General features: G+C 34.6%; 1 protein-coding gene across 1 annotated transcript; it reads right to left on the bottom strand.

Moving 5' to 3' along the window:
* Nucleotides 1-3,318: 3,318 nt before the first annotated feature.
* On the bottom strand, nucleotides 3,319-19,703 carry LOC100253930 (uncharacterized). The gene is made up of 3 exons (XM_002265289.4): nucleotides 19,391-19,703; nucleotides 18,873-19,285; nucleotides 3,319-3,993 (listed from the first exon to the last, which is right to left on the bottom strand). The coding sequence occupies exons 1-3, from the start codon at nucleotides 19,553-19,555 to the stop codon at nucleotides 3,555-3,557; spliced, it is 1,017 nt and encodes a 338-aa protein (XP_002265325.1). The 5' UTR covers nucleotides 19,556-19,703; the 3' UTR covers nucleotides 3,319-3,554.
* Nucleotides 19,704-19,917: the final 214 nt, after the last annotated feature.

The following is a 19,917-nucleotide window of genomic DNA, read 5'->3' as shown; positions in this document are numbered from 1 at the left end:
ACAATTTCTTCAACAGATGTGATCTCATGCTTAGATGTTTCCCTCAAGTGATGCTCCATACTTTAAGTTCACCTCCGAAAGATTACAGGAAATGATTGAGAATTGAACTCACAAAATCCTAATATAAGATTAAGTTTATAAATTAGGATTAAAGTGCACTAAATGGATATGCAATTGTAAAACAACGTGTACTTAAAAACACTCCCCTCATGGTCAAATATATTCAAGAAAGATTTTGGAATGTCAAATTCTTTAGAACAATGAAGTTTAGATTCTTTTTATAAAGGCTTGGAACCTAAACTAATCACAAGGCACAATTTAGGGTGAACAATGGACCAATCGAGTGAACAATTTGCTAGCCATTGCACATTAATTGTAATAGCAAGTAACCATTGGAGTTTAGACTCTCAACTAGTTGAACCTATCCTCAATCGGTCAAGGTTCTACCCCAACCAACTACAACCTAACCACTAGAAGAGAGAGAGGATAAAAACGACCTTTCAATCAGTTAACCCCCTTAATAGATTACATTATGAAGTGCTTAAGTAGTCCAATTTGAGATCTAGAACCCTCAACAACTTGTGTAACCCTTTTTAAATCCATTTTAGGATAAGTTCAAAAAGAATTTAGCTCAAAGTTTAAGGTGGTGTTTGTTTTTTTGGCTTTTTGCTAAAAGCAATTTAGTTTTAGAATTTAGGTTGTTTGTTTTTCTACTTTTTCATAACTTATTATAAACTTTTTACTAAATAGAAAAAGCCAAAATATGTAGCTTTTTCTAAATAGAAAAAATAACATATTGGTTTTTTACTTTTTAATACTTAATAGAAATAAAATACTATAAAAACAAACAATCTAATATTTAATACTATTAAGCATTAAGGTTTAAGTAAGAAAACAAACACCACCTAATTCAATTCATGAAATCATTCAAATATAAAAATAATTTAAAATAATTTAGCGCTTGGAGAATTTCAATTGCTTTAAGTTAAAAGGAAATATAGTTTAAACATAATACACCAACAACCATATAAAAAAAAAATCCTATAGTAGGATTTTGATTGATCCTCCCATTAAGATACTCTTTTTCTTTTTGATTCATTTTTGTAATTCACCACTTTGAAAATCTTTTTATCTAAACACATTTAATATAAAACATGCATTAATTCAAATCTTATTTTATTATTATAAAATACGAGATTAATCAAACTTTGGTTTCACAATACTTTTCATATTTTTCATTAGAGATATTTCTAGGGTAAATTTAAATTATGTTAAATCATAAATATTCATATAATTCATTTATTATTTATGATTAAATCTAATTAATTAAAAATAAAAAATATAGTAATAGAAGTGATGAATCTATGAAAAATATATATTAATTAAAAATTGAACTTCTTTTGAAATATAGTCATTACCATATAAAATAAATTAAAATTAAAAATAATTTTTTTTCAATTAATTTAATTAATTTTATTCTTATAACTAAAATTTTGAAATTAAAACATGGTATTGGACGAGGATTTGAGTTGATACAAGTTCTACTATTAAATGAAGATTTGATTACTTCACTTAAACAATATACTTTTTATCTTCATGGGATATTATATAATGTTAAATTTTCTAAAATATATTATTTTTAAAAATAAATTAATTTCAAACTTTATGGTTTTCATTATCATTAAATTCAACATTTAAACCTAATATAATATTTCTTCTACTAATTTGGGTTTTTCAAACACCACCTACATGAACTACCCAAATGGAGAAAATAAAGTGTTGGTTATTAATATTAACAACCTCAATACATTGTGTAACAAAAAAATTTGTCATTAATAAATGAGGAAATCATTAATAGTAATTAAAAAGAAAAATATAAATGTGGAATGTGAATTTAATAATTAATTATTTATGTCATAAAGATTTAAATAATTATATGAATTAGTTTATTTTGTTGAATATGATACCTTAAAATAGGGTTTTTTTTTTTTTTTTTTGTAATTCTTTTATTCTACCACATATTGTTAATATGATTTTAAGATCAAGAAAATTTTCCTTTCAATTCTCTCGTTTGTTATTCACTACAACAAAAGAAGACTTTTTATTGGTTACCTCCTGAGTCAAATAGAATTGAGAAGATTTATTGTCTACCTTAAATACTTTTACATCAAATTTCACAAAAAGATATGTAACAATTTAATTTTTATTTTAATGAAATTACTATAATTTGTCAGTTTTTTATATTTTACAAAATTATTCAACTTTAATTATTCATAACCTAAAACAACGCAAAAAGACTAATAAATTAATAAATATTAAAATTTATATAGCGAAAAGTTATATAAAAAATTATTTTATTAGAAAAGAATATACATAGCCAAAAGCTATGTAATTATTATTATTATTATTATTTGTAACTATAAGTTACGAAAAATGAAAAAACTAACCTTCTTTGCGTTGGTCAAAGGTTATGTCAAAATTATTAATATATATTTTGACAAAATTTCTTGACATTATATGTATAGACTTATAGCAAACAATATTTACATAAAATAGTGTTGGTCATTAAAGTCTCATTTGAGAGTTTGGCATGGTCTTAAAATTCTAGAAAATCAGTAAGTATTAAATAATTTTAAAATATATAAGTTTTCAATTGATTTTAATTATGTATAGTAATTGAAAATTTTGAGGAAATGAAAATAAAGAGAAGTGAAAAGAAAGAAAAAAATAAATAAATTTAAAATCAATAAATTACGTTTATATATTCCTTCAAATTTATTTTACTATTTGATATAAATACTAAATAATTTAAAAATATATAAATTTAATTTTTTTTAATTCCTTCAAAATTAAAAAATAGAAAAAATAAAAAATAAATTATTTTAAATTTAATAAATTATTTTTATATGTTTCTTACTTATTTCTTTTTATAACAAGATTAAATAATTTTAAAATATATAAATTTCAAATTAATTTTATTTTATATTTGATAATTGATACTGTATTCTAAACATTAAATACTACTTTAAAGCAATCTGGATTCCGAATCTAAGCTAGGGCCTAGGCAAACATCCTCAAACCAGGGGACAATGCGTTCACCTTAAAGACTAGAAAATCTGAAAGTGGTAGCTCCAATAAAGACACTAACAGCATTCGAGCATTCAAGCAGTGGAATTATTAAAGATGTGGCACGCTAGGACGTGTCAATTTCTCTAGAAGCATGAAGTCAACCATCTTGGCTTCTCTTCGGTTAGTTCCAGTCCAGGGGACCACCACCAATAGTTGATGAGTTCAACCCCCTGTTTAAAAAGATACATGTGAGGTTAGGTGTCACTTAAATATTTGTCAGCTGCCACAAGCAGTTTGGTACAAGCAAACGAGGAGGGGGAAGGGGCACAAACATGAAAAACAAATATTCAGCTCCTAAATTACAACTCTGATGAAATCCTCAACTCGGAAATGTATGAATTTCCTTTCCAATGTAACATACAGCAAGAAAAACAAATGAAAGCTTACACAAGCTATGGTAATGAGAGGTGGTACCGCCTGTGTTTTTACGACGATAACAACCTCTTAATGCCAGTTTTCTGCTCCGAAGTAAGCCTGGCGGGGAATTTGATGTTGAACTTAATTCTCAAGTTACCTTTTTTGGAGGGTTCCTTGGGGATGGGCATCCCCTCCCCTTTAACAACTTCCTCATAGGTGGGACTGATGATCGAGTTGATGGGGATCGTCAGAGTCCTCCCATCAAGAGTAGTAACTTGTACTGTGTAACCTGTTAGAGCTTCCACGAGAGATATCTTCTGGGTGAAAATAAGATCATTGCCATCCCTCTTGAATACAAGGTGAGGCTTCTCATCGATTATAAAGATGAGATCTGAGGGTACAATACCACGCTGCTCATTTCCCTTTTCTGGGAAAGTGATTTTTGTCCCCTTCTTCCAACCTGGCTTGATCTCAATAGTAAGGATTTCTTCTGTTGTTGTGGTTCTCCTAGACAAGCAAACAACACACAGCAAGTAATCATAAGAATCAAATGATTATAATAAAGGTTCTTGTATACAAGCAATCACTGAATGACAATAATGAATTATATATGTCCATACGTATAGTTTGCATATAAGGACTTGATTGCCACCCTTTTTTCTTGCCTAAGGTCTCCTGCAGTTTTTCAGAGTAATCCTTTTTTTTTTTTATAGGAAACGACAACGGAATATATTGATAAAAAGAAGGTACAATTAGAAGGATGAGAAATCCTCCCACCAAAGAAAAACAAGACTACAAGTAATCAAATATAAGAAATACAACGAGAGAATAAGCAAACGGTCTATTTACACACCGCTAACCAATCAAGTTGTAACACGTTAAGAGGTATCCCCTTAAAAACCTTAGAACAAAAAGTCAATAGAGAAGCCAAAAAACGAATAGAATCCCAAAGATACCCTGAATTCCTTGCTTTGTCCTAAAAAATCCTTGCATTTCTTTCCCGCCACACCACCCACATTAACGCGATGCACGCGTCTTGCCATAAAACAACCCCTCTCTTAGAAGATCCGAAACCATTAAAATTAGTAAAAAACATGTCAGATATGCTCCTTGGGGAAACCCAATCCATCTTTGCTAACTGAAATAATCTGTGCCACAACCCCTTGGTCAAAGAGCAATGGAGGAAAAGGTGATCTACTGTTTCTCCATGCTTCATGCACAACTTACATATGTCCGGACTAAGTGCTTTGTGGGGTCTTCTCAATTGTAGCAAGTCATTAGTATTAACCTTCTTGTACGCCACCAATCAGACAAAGGACTTGACTTTGAAAGGGACTTGCGAATTCCAGACAAACTTAGTAGGGAACACTGGAGGAGACTCGGAATATTGGGATAAGACTAGAAAGAAAGATTTGACTGTGAAAAGACTTGAAGGAGATAAGGACCAGGATCTCTTATCTGGAACCGAAGGAGATATGTGTAGACGATCAAGAGACCGCATAAGGCTTTCCAAATCTTCTATCTCAGAATCAGTAAGATTTCGGCGAAAATTGAAATTCCAAGAGAAAGGACGGGAATATCCGAGAATTGATGAAATAGGAGCATTTTTATCCGTGTCTACGCTAAGTAATCTTGGATATTGGATTCCCAAAGGTTGATATCCAAGATTACTTAGCGTAGTCATGGATGATTAATCCTATATGTCATATACTCCCAAGAATGATTATATATCATACTCTCAGAATGATCAAGGCAACATCAATCTAATGGAACTTACACAAGGCTCTTGACACAGATTTTCAATAGGAGAAAAGTAAATAAATATTTTATATTTACAAAGGAGCAAAGTAATTTTTTTTTTATTGGAAACGACACAAAGATTTATTGATAGATAAAAAAGTACAAAAGAAGGATGAGGAATCCTCCTACCAAAGAAAGCTAAACTATAGAAAAATACACTGAAAAACAAGCAAACACTCTAAAAAGACCACTCCTTATGGAGTACACACTGCTATCCAATCAAGATGTATCGCATTAAGGGGAGTCCCCTTAAAAACCTTGGAACAATAAGCCCAAAGAGAAGTAAGGAAAACAATAGAGTCCCATAGAGACTCTGAATTCCTTGCTTTATCCTCAAAAATCCTCGCATTTCTTTCCCTCCACACAATCCGGATAAGAGCGATGTTTGCAGCTTGCCACAAGGCTATCCCCCTCTTAGACGAACGAAATCCATTGAATTTGATGTACATCATGTCAAGGATGCTCCTCGGGGGAACCCAATCCATCTTAGCTAACTGAAATAACCTGTGCCATAACCCAATCGTCAAGGAGCAATGAAGAAAAATATGATCAGCTGATTCCCCATGCTTCATGCATAGAATACAAATATCCGGACTAAGGGCTTTGTAGGGTCTTCTCACTTGTAGCATGTCATTAGTATTCACCTTCTTGTGTGCCACTAACCAGATGAAGACAAAGGAGCAAAGTAATTGAAGAGCCACTATTTAAGGAAAATTATTGAAAAAGCCCAATGCAGGGCATGCTTAAATCAATTAACCTGGTTACTCCTTTACATATTGAAACATGCCTTTCTCATCTATCTAACTCAAAGAAGATGTAGCATTTCCATTATCCAGATATTCTAGGCGAAAAACTGAGCTCATCAAGAACTCTAATGTGGTTGCTGCTGTCTCATCTTGTTCACCATCAGCAGGAGAATGTAGACCAGTGAGCTTGTGCTACGTCAGTACCAGCTAGATTGGTTCATCAAAAGTAAACTACTTCAAGGAAGAAGCACAATATCGCCACTAGTGTAACTTTAAATTTCATTTCATGAGGAACTTGCTTAGAAGCCGTTTCAATACTGCCCAACTGGGGCTAATCTAAAGCATCTGGACGGATAGGAATAGGCGAAGCTGGGCAAGACAAATGGGCACACCTCAGAGGTTTTGTACCCTTAAAAATTACATTCCCAATTACCACCACCACCAATTTTTTGGGAAAAAATAATTTTTTGTATTCACAGTAAAGCAATGGACATGCCATATACTCTTTGCTGCAGGGAGGGCAAATGGTGGTTCCTTAGTGGGGGGGTGGACTAACAGAAGCATGCTACCTAGAAATGACCCACATGCTTCCAACACATGCAGAGTGCCAGCACTTCAATCCACATAATTTGATATATCAAACATGTGCTTTGCATTTCCCTCTTCTAGTTGATGGATACAACTGGTCAGTGTTGTGTGCATTTGCCCATTAAGATATAGGAGAAAAATGTGAAGTTGAATATGGTTGATATTTTACATTCATGTTTGGTAAGTTAAATGTTGTTATTTATCAAAAACATTGATACACATGGAGAATACCATAGTATGAAACAGATTTCATGATTCAAATGCTAAAATGCACTATCAACAGTACTACAACATTTTACTGCAAAATCTTAAAAGAAATTAAACAAAACTGAGACCCCTTCTAAGGCATCTTTTTTTTTTTTTTTTTTTCATATATCTATTCATCTATATCTATATATCTATACATATACATACATATATTTATTGTCCAGTTCATGACTTCAGATATATTTTCTCATGGTTGACAATCTCTAATAGAAGAAGGTAAATCCAGCCTAATTAATGTATACTATGACATTGATTTCTTGGATGGGTCAGTATTTTTTTTTCAAAATCTTTCTTCCTTTCTTTTTGAGGAAGAATAAACCAAACCATCTTTAACAGCCAAGCTCAGTCAGAGCTTTTGAATGGATAATGACTCACATGAAATACCAATTATATGCTCCAGGCATGGAGACCTTTCAGAGTATCAGCCTTGACAGATCCTATTTATGCAGGAAAAATGAAGAGACTATTAAAATCATTTGTTCCTCCATTTGTCCCCTCGCATGTGTTATTTCACAGTACATGCTATGACAAGCATTCAGTGGGTGCTCCTAGAGAGATCTCATATACGATGGCTATAGTTTTTCTAGGTCTCAGCAGGAGCACTAGAAGGAAGGTTCTACAGCATTGTGATCTCACAGCCACTCTTTTGGATGTCATTGACTCAAAGGAAAATCTTAAGGGGGGAGGAGGGGGAGAGACAGAGAGGTCTTCCACAGAGTTGTTGGGAGCGGTGCGGGAGCATATTCATTTCCTGGCCTATTTAGGGTCTCCTTGACCAAGAAGTATGCTGTCGCTCCTATTGGTTTGATTCAGCTGGACCCAAGAGCAGTCTTCAGATCTGCTCCTTGAATACCATCTCTTGGTGTCAAGTTATTTGCTTTCTGCGAGTCTATTCGGGATTTTAGTTTTCTGCGGATGATATCTGATCCTTCTTTCACTATATCTATATCTCTCTTTTTATAAATGTAATACTAGAAGTCTGACTTCCTAAATGGTATCCCATGTACAACTCCAAAATGTTTTATGTCAAAATATGGAGCGGATTCAAAAAATGGGTCAGAATTACACTATCATGATTTAGCAAATTTTCTATACACAGGACAAGTTCCTATACTGACCAATACAAATTAGGAGGACCAGATACTCATCATCCCCAACTGACCCTTCCAGCTTTCTACTTTCTGAATACTGGCATACTAGTATGTCTGTTCCCCCAGGCTAAAAGACTGAGGTTATGCAATACACATGCCTGAAGTATAGGAGCTCCATTAGATAATTGCTACCACATCATATTACTATTTGAAAAAGCATTTCTACAGATCATCCTTAGCATCCTTCAACTCTAATTCAGTATGTGGACTCATCTACCACTCTGTAACAGTTTCTGTATTGAGTACTAACTAGTTATGAAATTACAAAGCATTGAGGTCTACCTACGTATAAAATTATCATCTAACACTGCATCCTATCCTTCCCCTTTCCCAACATCTAAAACAACTACAAACCTAAACCAAGGATGTCATTGACCATTTACAACATAAAAACTAGTTCCACATTTTTGCAAATTTGTCCTGAAATGTGTAATCCTAATAACATCTAAGTAGTCGTTTTCTAAGGACACTGCAGCCCTATAATTTGTAATCATTGAATATCAGGGGAGTTTCAAACAGGCAAAAAGAAAAAAAAAAAAAAATTACGTGTTTAAGATATATTTTTTTGATAAGTAAACAAGATATTCATTAGAAAAGGCTAAACGCCATAAAGCATACAGGGAGTATACAAAACGGCTAAAGCCTCAAAAGAAACTACCTCAAAAAAAGGAAAAGGACCAAAAAGAAACTATCTCCCCTTAAGTGGAAGCAATCCACTCCAAAAAGCCTATGAGGGAGAAAGACTCCTCACCTAAATACACTTTGGCCCAATTCCACAAGTTACAGACAAAAGAATTCTTTAATTTCTGAATATTCAACTCACCCCCCCTAAAGGCTAACCTATTCCTCTCCTTCCAAACCGTCCAAAAAATACATAACGGAATGGATTTCCAAATCCTTTTCCTTTTCTTCCCTACAAATGAGCCCCTCCAGGATATTAAAGCCTCCTTTACAGTTTCTGGGTGGACCCACTTAACATCTATCAACCCAAAAATAATTTCCCATAGGGCTCTAGTCACTATACAGTGTAAAAGTATATGATGTACATTCTCTTCTTCGCAACCACACAAATAGCAGCAATTAGGGAGTTGCACCCCTCTTAACTGGAGTCTATCCAGGGTAAGCACCTTCCCCCACGTAGCCTCCCAAGCAAAAAAACAGACTTTTGTTGGCACCCTATCCACCCATATTTTCCTTGCGGGAAAAACTGTGGCATTAGACTTGTCTAGCAGCCTGTAGGCTTCTTTGATTTTGAAAATACCATTTCTTCCCTGCCTCCACACAACTGAGTCATCCTCCAGAGAGGGCCTTTGACCCCTCAAAGTATGAAGCAGCTCCCCAACCATATCCATCTCCCAATCATTGAAGTCCCTCACAAAAACAAGCTTCCAATCTCCTTGGCCCGCATCATGATCCCACATCTCCTCAATCGTAGCATCCCTATGCACGGCAAGGACAAAGAGTTGATTGAAGCATTGGGACAACGGAGTGTCTGTGCACCAACAATCTTTCCAAAACTTGATTTTGGAACCCTTCCCAACCCTAAATGCCAAATTATCCCAACACCAATCGTCTTCCTTCATGATCTCCTTCCAGACCCCTACTCCAGCCGGCCCATGGACCTTCTTTGGCCTCCAACCATAATCCTCTTGCCCATATTTTGTAGTGATCACTTGATTCCAAAAGTTATTCTTTTCACAAGCAAACCTCCAAATCCACTTGCCCAGCAAGGCTCTATTCAAAGTGGCTATTCTCCTTAATCCCAGCCCTCCCTTGTGTTTTTCTGTACAGACCGCATCCCATTTGACTAGGTGAACTTTTCCTTCCAAGTTTCCTCCCCCCCAAAGGAAATCTCTTTGTGTTTTTTCCACTCTTTTGGCAACAGACTTGGGCATCCGGAAAATAGACATTTGGTAAGTTGGCAAACTAGCCAAGGTGCTTTTTATGAGAGTGATCCTCCCCCCTTTGGATATGTACTGTCTCTTCCAAAGCGCAAGTCTCCTCCTGATCCTTTCTTCCACTCCATCCCACATAGATGTAGCCCTGTTGGGGACCCCTAAGGGAAGGCCCAAATAATGAGAGGGCAAAGACCCCACCCTGCACCCTAATTCAGCTGCCAACTCAAGAGAATCCTCCACTTCTCCAATTGGGATGATTTCACTTTTGGCTAGATTAATCCGAAGACCCGAAGCCGCTTCAAACCAAAAGAGAATCCAACTTAGGTGGGAAACTTGCTCTTTGCTCGCCTCACAAAACACAATTGTGTCATCAGCGAAAAATAGGTGGGAGATATTCAAGGATGTTCTACTACCGCCCCGAATATTGCACCCTGAAAGATAGCCCCCCTCCACCGCTCTCCTGATAAGGACGTCCAGAACCTCCATGCCCATAACAAAGAGGTAAGGGGAAAGGGGGTCCCCTTGACGAAGCCCTCTAGTACTAGGGAAGAAACCAGCTGGCACTCCATTAACAAGAATGGAAAATTTAGCAGAGGAGACACAACTCCACATCCATCTCATCCATTTGGTCCCAAAGCCCATTTTTTTAAGGACCTTCATTAAGAAATTCCAATTGATGCTATCATAAGCTTTTTCTATGTCCAATTTGCAAACAAGGCCCTTTTCTTTCTTCTTCTGCCACGAGTCTATCACCTCATTCGCAATTAAAGACGCATCCAGGATTTGTCTTCCCATAACAAAGGCATTCTGAGCATAAGACACCACCTTACCAATCACTTTTTTGAGCCTATTAGCTAAGACTTTAGCCAAAAGTTTATAGAGCCCCCCCACCAGGCTGATAGGTCTAAAGTCTCCAAGATTCTCCGCCCCGCTTTTCTTAGGAATCAACACCAAGAAGGTATGTGTTTAAGATATATGTTACACCAAAGAAGAACAATGTTTCCATAGAAGAAAACCTCAAGAAGCCCAAGAAAAAGACGCTTCTTATAACAGAGAAAATCACCTTTAACGCTTCACAATGATATGTAACAAATCATCAGCATCAAACTAGTAATGTTTTTCCTTCTCTATACAATGATCTCAACAAATACTTCATATACTATCATCTTAACGGTACAAAAGAAAGATTTACTTCTGTGGGTGATGGGTGTTGAACTAAGTTTCAGTACAACTGATGTGGTGATTCTCCATACAAGGTTCAATTTTCAGATCTTTTCTACATAGGTTCAAAAGAGATGAACGATGGTGGATTATTGGTAATTAAAAGTGGTCGAGGACATTAGGATCCAAGGTTTATCAGAAGGTCTCATGATTGAGATTTTGCATTGATGGAAAAGTGTGGCTGTGCATGTAAATACAGAGAATAAGATATTTCAACAGATGAAAGATTCTAAGTAAGATCATCTATAACGCTCCAAACTTGAACTGTAGAATCTCTTTAACCACAAGAAGGATTTACGGGTCTCTTGTACAACAAAAGGATTTCCATTTTTCTTTTTTCTTTTTTCCTTTTGAAGCAGTTTAAGAGAAGATTCTTCCTTGCAAACAACTTAAGATTATTTACCTTTTTTTCTTGGAAAGCAGGGAATTCACCTTGATAGTGAGACATTGATCCCAACTTCCGGCTAAGCAATCCCCAAGTGATATGCATCCACACCTCTATCCACCTATTTAAATACTAAGGGGCCCTGAACTTGAGATTTCTGGTTCATTGCCAAAGATACTACCGTTGAGCTACACCCCAGGCAGCAATTAGCTAACCACTTACTTATCACTGTGAGATAACAAGGAGTTTGACTTCTTTTCATTCTTAATTTTTAGTATTTTAAAGGTGCTTCTGTAGTCAATTATGGATATATAAGTATTCAAAAGGAAGAATTGCCAAAAAAAAAAAAAAATACAGCTTCACCTTGCTTATTTTGGTGTAGTTAACTTTTTATGGTCTGGACAGGAATAAACTGTGGTAATGATTTTTATTTTATTTTATTTATTTATTTTTTGAGCCAACAAATAATTCAATAGGAAATGGAAAATTTTCTTTTCTAGATTTTTGTGAATGTCCTAAGTGGAATTTAAGGTGTAAGGAATCTTTTTCTTTTTTTACCTATCAAAAAAAAGTTCCTGATACAAGGGTTGCACCCCCTTTTTGTTTCTTATTTTATAGTATCTTATTAAACTAAAATTTATAAACATTTTATACTATCTGATGGTATCTTATAAAAAAACTAAAATTTATTTCAATAAATATCTCAAGTACTAAACATCAAACAAACAAAAATATACTTGCTCTCATCCACATTTACAGATGTATATCCAACAAAGAAAAGGCAAGGGATGCATTCCTAATTCATTTGGAAATTCTCTGACACTTTAATCCATTGCTCTAGTACATGTATACCTAAAACTGAATGAAGTAATTGCGCCTAACATACTGGCTTATATAGAAACTTAGTACCATTCATCCTAAAGATGTAAAATCAATGTTACCTACGCATACACCCTGCACATGAACTGCATAATTGAGGGACCAAGGCTGTGTAACGTGAAGTAAACAGATTATATAAGACAATCACAACAAATCATCCCTTGATTCCATGGATGTTTATGTGTAAAATCATACATGAAAAAAAAAAAATACATCACTCAAATACCTAGGATATGGTAGATGTTTTATTTCATGCCTTTATATTTGTCATTTGTCCTAATTAACATGATAACAAAATCAAAACAATAATCTAGAGTCTTGATGCAAAAAAGAAACATATCAGAGAAGATAACATTTAATAATTCTATGCAAAGGGAAAGCACTATCTATTGTAAAATCTCCAACTTCCACCCAAACTCCACTTTAATCATAGGCCAGCAAGATCATTATACAACCTTTTATAAATAAGTTAAATGTTAACAATAAGTTTCCTCTCAGAACACCAAATGAATAAAATGAATCGACTGAAATTGTAAGTCAACAATATTATAGATGATAAAAGAGAAAAAAAAAAAATCTCTGAACACCAAAGGCAAACACTACACTTTTCTCTGGAAGTCACAAAAAGTGGAAGAAGGATACTTAAATGCTATCTGGTGGCATCTAACATGGATTCATTCAGACGTGAAAGAAATAGATTCTACAAATTCATGAAGTAGGCTAAAAAATTATATAACAATTAAAACAGATGCAAAAATCTCAAATTCATTCAATTTTAGGAAAAAGAAAAAGCCAATCAAATAAATTGCAAAGTAAGGCTACAAACAACAACCACAAATGCCTAAGAAATGGGGTATGCCCCTACACCACTATCCATGGTAACATGTTGAAATCACTTCTAAATTGATTAGGTTAACACCCACTCTTAACAGAAGTTACATTGATATCCACTCCTAATGAGATTTACATTGACAAGGTAAACCAACAACACCCAAGAGGGTAATATCTACACAAGACCACTACGGGGAAGCCCAACCCACCACAAAGGGGTACCCAATTAAGGGGAAACCATTGTTCCACTAAGAGGTGATAGGTGAAATTCCATCAAAATCCACTATAATGCTTGCATTTGAAATCTTAATCCAACATTATAATGCCCCCCTTATCTGTAACTAACAGCATCCTCTTCAAATTTGAATGTGACATTTAAAAAAATTCAACTATCTTGAATTAAAATCATAATTGCCAATTCATAACCTCCCAAAACATTTTACACATTAATTTTGGAGAATTGAAAGACCATGCTTATTGTTTTGGTCTTGCACCTTCTTATAACTAACCATGGAAAAGCAAGAAAGAGAGAGATGCATTGCAAGAGGGAATAGAATGCGTTTCTTTGAAGGAGCTTAGCCTTCTCCTCTGCATGGTCTTTGAACTAATCATCTCTCCCTCTTTATATCCATTTTATTATTTAAATTTGCCAACATACATATGTTTGCACTAACTTTAATTGTTTTCCTCACAATTCATGGCATGAACTCATTTCCATGTTAGCCTAAAAATACCACTTCAATGCGTTTTCCCACAATCTCCAATGAAATGCTTAGTTATGTGGTTAAGTGCACATAAACAAAACTATATAGACTTTAATATGTAGACTTTATGTGCATGGACATAGAGATATTTAGTCTCTTCCTATAATTCTCATAAAGAAAAAAGCATAGAAAACCATTTCCTTCACATGCATATCAAAATATTTTTGGTTGAGATATTTAATATAAATTGTTTACTTTAAACCTGAATAAAAATAAAAAGATAATTCTGATTAAGAAAAAAATATGCATACATGTGTGCATGCATAAAGGTCATATGATGGATTCATGCTGATTCCAAGACTGCCATAGAATAACAAACTCCAGTAAATAACAAAATTCAAGCAACAAGAACAACATATACCTTCAGATTCAAAAAACCCTAAACCCCTCAAGAAAGACCACGATGTTGAGTGACATCTAGACATGGAGTGGGTAAAAGGTGATTGTTTAACCCAAAGGAGATTGGATTACTAATTATTAGATTATGGACCTAGACCTGATTTGCTACATCAAAATAAATGTTTTCTGAGTTGTCTAATTTACCTTTTAAAACCATAAATAGAAAAAAAAAAAAATTGTCCTACTTGGAAAATTTTATAATCCTATGTGTGGACCTGTGTGTATTTCAAAAAAATTAAAAACACCAACACAGTTTCTAAAAGGCTTTTAAATATTAGCATTACATGAAACTAGAAGAGCAAGATGTCTATAAACTGTTGGGCCCTTGAGGCCTGGCTCAAGTGGTAAAGGGTTGGGGAGGGTTTGTGAAAGGTTCCAAGTTCAAGTCCCGATAGATGTCTACAAACCGTTGGGCTTTGCTGCTCACTCTTTTAAACTTCAAGAATCATTCAAGAGCACGACTCATGAAGAATGGATCATAGATTTGAAAGGAGATGCCTGTTGCAATTTCAGTCTGTTATCATATTGTAGCCTTATTTTTCTGATAAAAAAATATTGTATTCATATTTCGATTGCTGCCACTATATATTGTAACTTAGAATTTTCATGTCTCCATTTATATGAGGTCATTTTGAGATTTGAGGAGTTACTAAAATTTTTTAAGTTGACATTTATATGGTTAAGAGTTAATATATGAAGCCTAACATGTTTGTATTGGGGTTCAAATAATGTATAATTAAGATGCACTACCTTTAATAGCATAATCATGAATTACAAAATTCTATTGAATGAGATTTTTTTTTCCCCCTTTTTTGATAGGCAAAGATCAATTCTATTAAAAAAGAAAAAAAAAAAAAAAAAAGGTTAGCAAAAGAGGGCATAAAAGTATACACAGCATATACAAAGATGGCAAAAGGCCTAAAGTGGAGAGAGACACAAAAAACAATATACTCTCCTTACTTAGAGCTCAACCAATTAATGAAGTCCAACATAGGCATTGCATAATCACCTACGTACACTCTTGCCCACCCCAAGAAATTATACATAAATAAGACTCTCGACTGAGATATTATATGACCTCTTAAATAAGACTCTGGAGAATGTACCAACAATTTTCACAAATTTTGGAGACAATCCCTTTCTCTTCGAATATTTTCAGAGGTTGGGCACTGTCATCAGTTTGGTTTACATAACAAACATCTTAGCTTTTTCAGAAATTTGCATGGTTAACACTTTGCAATTGTTTTGTGATTAAACCTGGATCTCCTATACTGTCCCCTAAACATAGAAATACATCCAACAAGTATCAAAGATCACACAGTATTTCACTGAATTTATTTTTATAATTTTTTTTTTTATAAATGAGCGCAAATATATTAAAGGGCGGAACGCCACAAAGCATACAGGAAGTATACACAGCAGCCTAGAAGCAAGAACACTGAATTTATTTTTATAATTGTCAACACTAATTTAAAGAGTCCCAAATATTAGGTTGAATTCTCTCCAGCTAAAAAACATTTTTATCAAATCTGACTTTCAAATTTTTTATTCTTTTCTTGGTCTTTGAGTAAATTCTTTCCAATAAAACTAAATTAAATTTAAATGTATAAAAAATATTCTCCACTAGCCTATGAAAAATAGAACCAAAATTTACAAAATCTTAACAATCTGTTAATCAGGCTAAATGATAAACAATCTAAGGCCGGTATTTTCCTGAGCAATTTTCATACAACATGAACCTAGTTAAGTTTAAAAGCTAGACTCAATAGGGGCAAAAACAAGAAAGTAATCAATTTTCCTTCTTTATGCAATCCATCTTTTGAAAGAAAAAAAAAATCTCTTTTTTCAATGTTGGCAATGGATTTTCTAATGGATCACAAATTGAACCATGGGTCCTGGGTAGGAAGGCAATTTTCCCAGATTTCCAGGTGACCCACACTGCTTGAATTGACTCTAATGGTCCATATTTCAGCAAATTTTAAACAAGAAGGGAGAGGATTGGGAATGATTCAGAAAATACAGCTATACCCCAAAGCTGGGATCAGACATTGTCCAGTCCTGCCCTGCTTTGCTTCTATTATCTTTGATTTTACTAAATAATCCTCTGTTTTACATATCTATGAAACCACAATTATATTGAGTTCCTATCATTTCCTTTTCAACCCTAACTTCTTCAATGCTCCTCCCTCATTCCCTCTTGAGTTTGCTTGATTCAGTTCTTCTTTATCTACCACATCATGCTCACTACTTCATTGCAGCAAGGATCACTGCTGTAATGCTTACCATTGGAATCTACATCTACCTCTCTCACCTTCATCTTCTCAAACTGGTAGTAATTTTTCTTTTCTATTTTCTCAAAAATCAGGGTTCTTTTTTTTTTTTTTTTGTCATTTTTCTTTTTGTTTCCTCAACAAACAGATTGTTTGAAACCAAACTTTATGTTTTATATCTGACTTCTAGTATTTAAACATTTTCTTGGAAACAGAACCCCACTTTTAGGGTTTTTGAATTTTTATTCCTTCCATTTTTTTCCATTTACTTAACAATTAAACATTTTAAATCAGTTTTTTATATTCTTTTTTGCATTTTTTAACCTATGAATGGATCAGTCAAATTGAAGAGGTAGGTGTTGTTTTTTTGGAAGTTGAAAAGACTCATGCTTCATTTCCAAAGGAGTTGTAAGCCAACTGTGAGTTAATGAGCAGATAAACCACTGGGCCAATTTATCCTTGCCCCACCTGAGCATGGGGCTTGTGGTGCCACCCCAGCCCAAGTATGGGACAGGATGGGATTGACAACTTTCTATAGGGGCAAGGTTGGGGAGAAGAGAACCCCATCCCAAACTCACCCCACTTACCTCCCTCATCATGGATCCAGTTCTATATATTAAGAAATTGGGATCCACCATGAAAGCATTCATATTATGTGGGCATCCATGTAGTCTAAGCATCAAATATCCAGGGGCTTTTCTTAACTGTTAGGCACCTATGGTAAATATTGATTTCATATTAGCATGGGGTAAATTGGAGATATCAAAGTTTTTAAAGGTGAAAGCATAAGGCAAAGTATTTTTGTGCCCATGAGGTAAGGCATAAGCCTCAAAGAATTGAAGTGTAAGCCTTTTAGGACCAAAATTTTTATCATTAATAAAAATTTAAAATATATAAAAATAAAATAGAATAAGTGAAAAACCTCGAAACAAATTAATTCAAGTCATAAAAGCCCATAGTAATAGTTCAACACTTACATAAAACACCATAAATAACAAAAATAAGTCAAAACACATAAAACTATTTGGCAATTTTCTACATTAAAAAAAAAAAAAAAAAAAAAAAAAAAAAAAAAAAAAGAGGTTGTGCCTCGTAGAAAGGAATTTGTTTAAAAAAAATAGAAGAGATGATGGATCACTTAGAAATATTTTTTAAAAAACAGGCACAACAAATAACACAAAACTTTCAAAAAGCTAAAAAAATTAAAAAATGTTCTCTTAAAGCACGTCTTTAAGAAAATAAAAACATAGAAGGGTAAAAAATGACCAAGAGAAAGAAAAGGAGAATAGAGGGAGGAGAACATACATGGCACAGGAGACAATGATGGAAAGGAGAGAAGAGGTCGACACCAGAGTGAGAAGTTGCTGACGGTTTTGAGAAGGGCTCGAGGTGGTGGTGATGGTGGCATCGGCGTTAGTGAGGTATGGGTGATGACAAAACACTAGATCAAATCAATTGCCACATGGCAACAAATTGTAAGCAATTTAATGACAAATTCAAAAAATCACATTGCGCGCATGGAATTACTGGATGCTTTATGTGGGGGTTCAAAATTGGAGTCAACACACTCTAATTCCACTTAGTCTTGGGTTAGCAAGGTCATCAGAAAACATTTTTAAAAGAAATTAAATGATCGACAAAAAGTTTCCTTCTCAAAAGACCAAAATAAATACATCAAATCAAATCCTAAGTCAACAATAAAATGATGAGAAAAGAGACATTGAAGCACATCCAAACACCAAAACTCTGACAGTGCACTTTCCTCTAAAAGCTAGAAAGCAGAAGAGATATATTTAAATACTAGTACATACCAAATTGGACAGTGCATTCAAAACTAAAAATGGACTTGAGAAACAAATCCACCACAAAATTAACCAAAATGTGTAAAAAAAATGATAAACAACTATAACCGAGTCCTTCAAATTTAAAATAAACAGATTCCACAAGTTCATAAGGGTGTTAAAGTTTCATAACACATCATATTAAATACAATAGCCGCAAACTTATCAAATTCAATTTTAGAGAAGAGAAAACTCAGAAACCCGTTATGCACCCAAGTAATCAAATCACACTGTATAGCGAAAAATAACATTAAAGGCAGCAATTCATCACAATCAATTCTGCATTTCAAAGGCAATTAAAGCCCCTTCCTTGACACTGAAATTCAACAGAATCAGAGAAACTTACCCAAAGTGATCAATAACATCCCTCGAAATCTTCATCTTCTTACTAGTTCCCTTATATAAATCGTCCAAGCTACACGGTAATGCCCGCTCTATCGGCGCCCCTTTCCGCGGCATAGTCGCCGAGGAAGCCTCCCCGGCACCGCCCCTGAACGAAGAAAAGAAATCTTCACTGAACATGCCTCTCGGAAATCCCGACCCGCCGGCTCGCGACCCGCCCATGTCTCCGAACGGACTCGAAAACCCGAAAAACTCTGAAAATATATCGTCGGCACTCCTCGGATTGAACCGGAACATCGTTGGACCTCCATCCGACCCGCCGGAAAACCCACCGGCACCCGGAGGCGGCACCTGGCCCTTGAGCCCCTCCTCTCCGTATTGATCATACACCGCCCTCTTCTGTGGATCACTCAAAACCTAACCAAGAAAACAGCAATTCAGCATTTCTTTTAATCGAATAATCCATTTAATCATGAAACAAACATACATTGTAAAAAAAATAGAAAAGTAGGAGATTGGTACGTCATAGGCCTCGGAGATTTGCTTGAATTTGGCCTCGGCCTCTTTCTTGTTGTTAGGGTTTTTGTCAGGATGCCATTTCATAGCGAGTTTTCGATAAGCTTTCTTTAAGTCATCGTCTTTGGCGCTTCTATCTACTTGAAGAATCTTGTAGTAGTCCACCCCCATCCCCTTCTTCTTTCTCTCTCTCTTCTCCCTTTCTTTCTTCTGCGTTTTGCTCACCTCAGATTCCAGGTGGTTTTGTAGCAGCTTTGGCTACGGCGGATGGAGTTGAGTGGGCCTCCGTTTTCTGTTCCGGCCCATAATGACGTCACAGCCGCATTTGTAGCCTAGGATTTTTTGTTAAAATAATCCTTATTATTGGATGTGATAATACTATAATAGCCCTAAAAAGTCCGCATATTTTCATAATTATTGTGGAAAGGTTGAGTAAATTTTTAAATTACTCTCAAGGAATAAAAGAAAATGCCCAAAATATCCTTAATAGAATTCCGAAAAAAATACACATAAAGATAGCCAGATATTATAAT

The sequence above is a fragment of the Vitis vinifera genome, chromosome 8, assembly GCF_030704535.1.
Source record: "Vitis vinifera cultivar Pinot Noir 40024 chromosome 8, ASM3070453v1".
NCBI classification, from domain to species: Eukaryota; Viridiplantae; Streptophyta; class Magnoliopsida; order Vitales; family Vitaceae; genus Vitis; species Vitis vinifera.
This window is presented reverse-complemented; position numbering and strand designations above follow the sequence as displayed.

Excerpts from the sequence above, each read along its gene's own strand:
- LOC100253930 (XM_002265289.4), bottom strand. The coding sequence starts at position 19,555 with ATGGGGGTGGACTACTACAAGATTCTTCAAGTAGATAGAAGCGCCAAA. Across the intron at positions 19,286-19,390 it reads AAATCTCCGAGGCCTATGAC|GTTTTGAGTGATCCACAGAA; the intron begins GTACCAATCTCC and ends TTTCTTGGTTAG. Across the intron at positions 3,994-18,872 it reads GATGTTATTGATCACTTTGG|GAGAACCACAACAACAGAAG; the intron begins GTAAGTTTCTCT and ends TTGCTTGTCTAG.